This window comes from Oncorhynchus mykiss, chromosome 8 (assembly GCF_013265735.2).
Source record: "Oncorhynchus mykiss isolate Arlee chromosome 8, USDA_OmykA_1.1, whole genome shotgun sequence".
NCBI classification, from domain to species: Eukaryota; Metazoa; Chordata; class Actinopteri; order Salmoniformes; family Salmonidae; genus Oncorhynchus; species Oncorhynchus mykiss.
Genome location: NC_048572.1, coordinates 22,909,641 through 22,918,083, shown reverse-complemented (window position 1 = coordinate 22,918,083; position 8,443 = coordinate 22,909,641). Strand labels below are relative to the sequence as shown.

At 40.6% G+C, this 8,443-nt stretch overlaps 1 protein-coding gene across 6 annotated transcripts in view; it reads right to left on the bottom strand.

The window, feature by feature from the left end:
• Positions 1-2,429: 2,429 nt before the first annotated feature.
• adgrg6 (adhesion G protein-coupled receptor G6) overlaps positions 2,430-8,443 on the bottom strand; it is a 55,641-nt gene continuing 49,627 nt past the window's right edge. For 5 of the 6 annotated variants that reach the window (XM_036985046.1, XM_036985048.1, XM_036985047.1 and 2 more), the window contains one exon: positions 2,430-4,806. In XM_036985046.1, coding sequence (XP_036840941.1) covers positions 4,625-4,806 — 182 coding nt within the window. In that variant the 3' untranslated portion in view covers positions 2,430-4,624. The remainder of the gene's footprint in view (positions 4,807-8,443) is intronic. The other variant, XM_036985050.1, reaches the window with a different exon arrangement.

Genomic DNA, 8,443 nt, shown 5'->3' with positions numbered 1-8,443 from the left:
AAATCCTTGTAGGTCTCATCTCTTCCCGACATACAGTATATGATGATTTACTTTAGATGGAATTCTTTGGAGCACCGAGTTCATTCATACAATATCTCCAGAGAAAAAGTGTGTATATTTCTTCACGACACACATCACGAAGGCACCAGATGCTGAGTAATCTTTTCCGGATGATAAAAAAATATTTATCTGTTTTGCTTATTGAAACTTCATATTTGACATTTTTGTGCTCAGAAGAAGTCATATATCATCAGATCAACTGTTAATTCCATGCCAGATCATTCCAAAAGCAGTGTCAATGGATAGTTGAGTGAATCTGTTCTTAATTTTTCATAATAGATTCCATTGGGAACTCAAACCGAACAAACAAATAACAACATAATAGTGAATAGTACACTGGCATATTCAACTGCAGCAATGCCCATCGAGCAAACCCTGTTTAAGATTCTGCCTGTGCCACAATATTTGATTATGTCTAAATTCTAAGAAAACTAAATGAATGTAGCCACTACAGGTGATGAGCAGTTTCAATATCTCTCCAGAAGTTGTCTTTCTCTGATCCACCTGTTGTTATGCAAGGATCTGAGCCATGTTATCGAGAATAAGTCTGTTTACATCCTGAGAGGTTATCGCTGGGGTCATGTTACCTTACCTGACCCGTTACCCCGGACCAGACAGACACACATCTGCTGAGAGCAGACCTGGCGCATCAACCGCCTATCAACACACATGACACCGACAACATCAGTTAGCACGAATTGGGGAAGATAATTTTCACCATAAAAACGCACCTTTATAATAAAAGCATTACATGCATAATTGCATTTGCGGTCACTTTCGATAATGGTGTATTCCGCTAATGGAACATGCTAGTGGTTGTATTAATTTGGGACCTATCGCATCCCACAACTGTCTCAGACTCTGTTTGGAATATTTATTTCTCACACAGAATAGAATAGATAGGCTTTTGTACTTTGGGGGGGGGGGGGGGGGGGGGGGTTAGAGAGGCTTTTTATTTCTCTATTTGGTAAGGTCAGGGTGTGATGTGGGGTAGGCATTCTATGTTTTGTTTTCTATGTTTCTTTATTTCTATGTTTTGGCCGGGTATGGTTCTCAATCAGGGACAGCTGTATATCGTTGTCTCTGATTGGGAATCGTACTTAGGTAGCCCTTTTTCCCATCCTTCAGTGTGGGTAGTTAACTTTGTTAGTGGCACTATAGCCCTGTAAGCTTCATGGTTGTTTTTCGTTTCTGGTTTTGTTGGCGACATTTTAAGTAAAAAGAACGCTGACCACGCTGCACTTTGGTCTACTTCTTTTGACTGCCGGGACAATGCTATTATTGTTCTTCTGAAATAGAAAACATTTGCTTCATATCCTTCTTTTTTAGGCCTGTCTAAAATAAATAATGAATTTGTTGTGAATGTGTAGGCTATATTACATGGATGTATTCTACTTTTGAAAATGGCTTGTAGGATATGTGTGGGAGCCTGGAGACGCTATATGTGTTTATGTTGATTAACGGCCAATTACGAGTTATTCTCTTGACAATCACCCGCTGGCGAAATTTCGTGACCGCCACATCGATGCATTTGATGATGCTAGTAATATCCTTTTCTGTGAAGTACGTCTCTACACAAAAGTCTGAGGGACAACAAGCATCAAGGGTGCCGGAAGGTCGAAACGTTGTTATAAATAAAATCACCTGGGAGCATGAGCAGCAGTGTGCAGCTTTTTCCTTAATGTTTTCCATGAGTTGCGGAAAGCACCTGGATGAGCGTATGTTCTTCAGCTTTTGTACAAGCATCAATACCACATGTACTGTAAATAGGATAGTATAAAATATTTAGGATGACTCTGCTTGCTTATGAGATTATGTAAACGGTATAGTGTGTAAATGCTATGGTCTGTCAATCTGATGTAATACAATACAGAGGTATCTACATTTGTGAGAGGCAGATGTAGCAAGAATGGTGGGAAGCCTGAACTCTTCTGGTCAAAATGGTCAGGTCGGTTATGATGACAGTGTAGTTTGTCAACAATAGAAATGTGAATGTTGGCAGGGATGAGGCATCACATCTCTCGAAGACTGGACCACCGTGGCTTCCCAGATTATGAGGCATTAAAACACAGTTCCCGAAGTCAAGAAGGGGAAACCATATAATTTCAATGTTTGAGTGTGAAAAATGGTTTGAAACCTTGTTTCCCTCTTTGACTTCTGGCAGCAAGCATGACTAGAATATCAACCTCTTCCCAGCACATATGCACCCAACCACATATTGGATATTCTGAGTAAACCACATTGCGAAGACTTGGCAACTGTGCAGAGAAGAACAGTCAGTAAGTGTAAATTGAGAATGAATTAAACAGTCGTAACCGTTATGTCTTTCAGCAAACTCATCTGGTACATAGAACTTGACATGACACATATTAGGGTTATGATTAATAGAATTAGCTACTTTTCATTCCCTTTATTGGTGAGACACAACTCGTCAATGGAGAGGCAGCTTCATGAAAATACATTATTGTCAGGAGTTGTGGAAAAACAAATAACAGGGTCTGGATTTTTTGTTGTTGAATAGAACCAGATCAGCCACATTCATCAGAGTGATACGTCTAAGGTACAGTGTTGGTTTGGATGTAGCCATAGTGATTTTATAGCTCTGTGTCCCTAAATTAATAGAGACATGTACAACTGAATCAGAAACAAATCATGTCTGGATTCCCTCTGCATTGATAGAACTAGATAAGATATAACCTAGAGGATCATTTGGAATATTTTATGCAAATATCTATAAAGATGGCAGAGCAGTCGTTATCTAATTCATAGTAAAGCTGAGAACTCCGTCGTATTAGCTCAAACCACTTTATAATCCCTCCCCACACAATCTTGAATTGAAGACCCTAAATACGTTCAACACGAGATAACCTTTCCAAGCAAGGTTTCTATCATAACAAATTCGGCCCGAGGGAATTTGTTAGCGATGTTTCAATTATTTTCTTGATGCTGGAAAATAACAATTGAGAGCTCTGACTGCTTCCAAAATATAACTGGCCCTGTTCGCCTGCCCAGGTCAAGATCAATGCTTTGTTTTGCCACCAAGCTGCATCTCTCCAAATCTATCTATCCAAGATGAACAACAAATGTAAAAAGCTCTATAGAAATAAATATAACGATACAGTAAAATAACAAGATTGTTCCATCGCTTCACAAACACAAAACAATAGCTCACACAGCAACATTTAACACAATGCAATATATTCCGTTCCCCTATTGGTGGGAAAATAAGACTAAGTGAAGTAAAGCAACAACGAAGAGAAGATTAACATTTAGCTGCTTACAAATGTTGGCATTAACTTGGATGAACAAATAATGTCAGTGTTTGTAGTCCCTTTTCAATCAGTCCTGTATTATACGTTGTGCTGTGAGTTGCTCTATTGTGAAATTATTCAATGTGGAATGTTTATGAAACTATGAGCTGGATCCAATCCGTATTGCAGAAGATAAACGTTTTAGCGCAAGTAAAACATAAAGGAAATTTCCCAATGCACCAACATATGCTGTGTTTACATCTGTGAATGCCGAAACATTGCCTTGAAATTTCATTCGTGCTATAGTGCGGATCTCCCGCGATACGGATTGAATCTAGGCCTACCTTACCATATCCAGGTTTAATGGCTGGGGTTTGATAACCTCTATCCATAGAACAGTCAGAGAAATTACACTTGACACACAGATCACAGATCAAGTTACCAAAATGAAGTAGAAATTAATGGACCAATTCTATACATTCTTTCTGCATATGTTATTCAGTAGTAGAGCATCTGAAGCTTAATGTTTCAAAAATATACACGCCAAATCATCTCATCATTGTGTTGATGATGATGTTGATTGGTTGACCAAGATAAAGTAAGCACTTTATGCAAAACATCCTCATGTAAGACACTGTAAAGGAGCATAACATTGCTTTCCAGCAAAAAAAGCACACACAAGATTCACAAATAGACAACTGCAAATTAGAACTACACCTAAACTTGATCCATTTTCAACACACATTGACAATGCTGCAGCTTTTAAAAACTCCGTCATGTTAGTCTTTGGATTTGAAATATAGGCCTATGCCTGAGCATTTAGTCCAGATTTGACCCTTTTCCTTCATTGCTGCCCATACTGGAGTTCTACAGACGGCATAATGAGAATGGAACAGCTAAACTGGATGACATTTCTGTACAGGAATGGTGACCCTGCTGAGAATCCTAGGCATGTGCAACACCAACTGAGAAGCAATTATACGGGGGCATATCAGATATACCATCAATATTTACACAACACATAGCCAGTTGAAGATTAGCATCACAGTATGTACATTGCAAACTCCATTCTCTGCTTCTCCCGTTTCTTTTCTATAGAACTATACATTTCCCCATTTCTCTTTTCAGTACTGACTGGACCAGCTGATTGAGTCAGATATTATACAGTATACACATATTCATACTACTAGCTACCGTCCTGCTGCTCTGGAGGCTATAACCCTGGGGTGACATTGTGGACTGGGGAGATCACCAAGGGTTAGGGGCTAGCAGCAGCAGGAGGAGGAGGAAGAAGAGTTGAAGTGCCGGGAGGTCTAGAACTTGGTGCTGTGGCTGAAGCTGTCCGACATGATAATGTTCTTGTAGAAGTTGTCGGAGCGCACCGAGCAGTAACCTTTGACCTTGTCAATGACCTGGTGCACGGGGATGATGGAGGAGGAGGCCTCACCCTCCGAGGAGACAGTTTTAGCATTGGTCTGGTTGGCGTAACCTTTACCTGTTAAATATGAAGGAGAGACAAGGTCATGGTTCAGAAAGAACACAATGATCTTTGTGCAGTGCACATTTTTGGTTTTTTTCTTAAACTCACAATGACACAAAACGAATGGCTCCAGACAATTGACAAATAAGCAAAGTGAAAAACACATCACTAAGCACACACACAATGTAGATAGAAATCTATATATGATTGTGTATATATGATTGTAGGTTGAATATGTGGCACTCATTTTAAACAATTCTAATGCATAGGCTTTGCCAAGATGATTCGCCTGTGTTTTCTGTGTAAAACAGCTTGTTTCTTAATCTTGAAAAATGTTTGAGGTTTAGGTTTATGTCTAGTTACTGTTTAAATTGAGTCCCAATATTTTCTGAGCAAAAGTTCACATGCATCTGTGCATTCTTGTGGAAATCATTCCTATACACGCATGCACATTCAAACAACCTTCAAATTCTACCACAACGGACAACTATGCATAACTCTGTGTATCTTGCCAAAATGTTTGAACCGTTTTCATCTGTTTTTGTCTTATTCTTGTTTTGTTTGCCAAGTGATAAAATATTTTGGTTGGTCTTTTCCATTTGATAATGTCAAGGCAAAACCATCCATCAAAACTCAATTATTTGAGTGGGTCAACTCAGGAATAACACAGGCTTTGCAATGCAAATACTTTGGCATCTTCAGTGACAGAACATCTGGCTGCCTCCTCACCAGACTGTCAACTCACCATGTATGGGAAAAAGCGCGACTAACAATTTTGACTTATCGAGAGTAGAAACATACAGTGCATTCGGAAAGTATTCAGACCCTTTGACTTTTTCCACATTTTGTTACATTACAGCCTTATTCTAAAATGGATTAAATAGTTTTCCCCCCTCATTAATCTACACAAAATACCAGGTTTTTAGATTTTTAGCAAATGTATAAAATAAACTGAAATATCACATTAACATAAGTATTCAGACCCTTTCCTCAGTACTTTTTTGAAGCACCTTTGGCAATGATTACACCCTCGAGTCTTCTTGGGTATGACGCTACAAGCTTGGCACACCTGTATTTCGGGAGTTTCTCCCATTCTTCTCTGCAGATCCTCTCAAACTCTGTCAGGTTGGATGGGGAGCGTGGGTACACAGCTTTTTTCAGGTCTCTCCAGAGATGTTCGATCGGGTTCAAGTCCGGGCTCTGGCTGGGCCTCTCAAGGACATTCAGAGACTTGTCCCGAAGCAACTCTTGCGTTGTCTTGGCTGTGTGCTTAGGGTCATTGTCCTGTTGGAAGGTGAACCTTTGCCCCAGTCTGAGGTCCTGAGCGCTCTGGAGCAGGTTTTCATCAAGGATCTCTCTGTACTTTGCTCCATCCATCTTTCCCTCGATCCTGACTAGATCCCAGTCCATGCCGCTGAAAAACATCCCCACAGCATGATGCTGCTACCACCATGATTCACTGTAGGGATGATGCCAGGTTTCCTACAGACGTGTGGAAAAGGGGAAGGGGTCTTAATTTGAATACTTTCTGAATGCACTGTATGACTATATATGTCTGCTTTCAGTTCGAGAGAGAAACAGCTACAGTGCCTTGCGAAAGTATTCGGCCCCCTTGAACTTTGCGACCTTTTGCCACATTTCAGGCTTCAAACATAAAGATATAAAACTGTATTTTTTTGTGAAGAATCAACAACAAGTGGGACACAATCATGAAGTGGAACGACATTTATTGGATATTTCAAACTTTTTTAACAAATCAAAAACTGAAAAATTGGCCGTGCAAAATTATTCAGCCCCCTTAAGTTAATACTTTGTAGTGCCACCTTTTGCTGCGATTACAGCTGTAAGTCGCTTGGGGTATGTCTCTATCAGTTTTGCACATCGAGAGACTGACATTTTTTCCCATTCCTCCTCGCAAAACAGCTTGAGCTCAGTGAGGTTGGATGGAGAGCATTTGTGAACAGCAGCTTTCAGTTCTTTCCACAGATTCTCGATTGGATTCAGGTCTGGACTTTGACTTGGCCATTCTAACACCTGGATATGTTTATTTTTGAACCATTCCATTGTAGATTTTGCTTTATGTTTTGGATCATTGTCTTGTTGGAAGACAAATCTCCGTCCCAGTCTCAGGTCTTTTGCAGACTCCATCAGGTTTTCTTCCAGAATGGTCCTGTATTTGGCTCCATCCATCTTCCCATCAATTTTAACCATCTTCCCTGTCCCTGCTGAAGAAAAGCAGGCCCAAACCATGATGCTGCCACCACCATGTTTGACAGTGGGGATGGTGTGTTGCTTTTACACCAAACATAACGTTTTGCATTGTTGCCAAAAAGTTCAATTTTGGTTACATCTGACCAGAGCACCTTCTTCCACATGTTTGGTGTGTCTCCCAGGTGGCTTGTGGCAAACTTTAACCGACACTTTTTATGGATATCTTTAAGAAATGGCTTTCTTCTTGCCACTCTTCCATAATGGCCAGATTTGTGCAATATACAACTGATTGTTGTCCTGTGGACAGAGTCTCCCACCTCAGCTGTAGATCTCTGCAGTTCATCCAGAGTGATCATGGTCCTCTTGGCTGCATCTCTGATCAGTCTTCTCCTTGTATGAGCTGAAAGTTTAGAGGGACGGCCAGGTCTTGGTAGATTTGCAGTGGTCTAATACTCCTTCCATTTCAATATTATCGCTTGCACAGTGCTCCTTGGGATGTTTAAAGCTTGGGAAATCTTTTTGTATCCAAATCCGGCTTTAAACTTCTTCACAACAGTATCTCGGACCTGCCTGGTGTGTTCCTTGTTCTTCATGATGCTCTCTGCGCTTTTAATGGACCTCTGAGACTATCACAGTGCAGGTGCATTTATACGGTGACTTGATTACACACAGGTGGATTGTATTTATCATCATAAGTCATTTAGGTCAACATTGGATCATTCAGAGATCCTCACTGAACTTCTGGAGAGAGTTTGCTGCACTGAAAGTAAAGGGGCTGAATAATTTTGCACGCCCAATTTTTCAGTTTTTGATTTGTTAAAAAGGTTTGAAATATCCAATAAATGTCATTCCACTTCATGATTGTGTCCCACTTGTTGTTGATTCTTCACAAAAAAATACAGTTTTATATCTTTATGTTTGAAGCCTGAAATGTGGCAAAAGGTCGCAAAGTTCAAGGGGGCCGAATACTTTCGCAAGGCACTGTATAATCACTGTCACATATTATAGGCATTCAGGCCAAATATGTTCAATATTGTGTTCAATATTGGTTTCAGATAATCTTGTTTCTCATGGTCTGCGAGTCTTTATGTGTCTTTTGGAAAAATCCAAGCGGGCAGTCATGTGCCTTTTACTGGAGGAGTGGCTTCTGTCTGGCCACTCTACCATAAAGGCCTGATTGGTGGAGTGCTGTAGAGATGGTTGTCCTTCTGGGAAACTGTCACATCTCTGGACCTCTGTCAGACTGACCATCGGATTCTTGGTCACCTCCCTGACCAAGGCGCTTCTCCCCCGATTGCTCAGTTTGACCGGGGCGGCCAGGTCTAGGAAGAGTCTTGCTGGTTCCAAACTTCTTCCATATATGATGGAGTCCACTGCGCTCTTGGGGACCTTCAATTCTGCATAAATGTTTTGCTACCCTTCCCCACATCTGTGCCTCGAC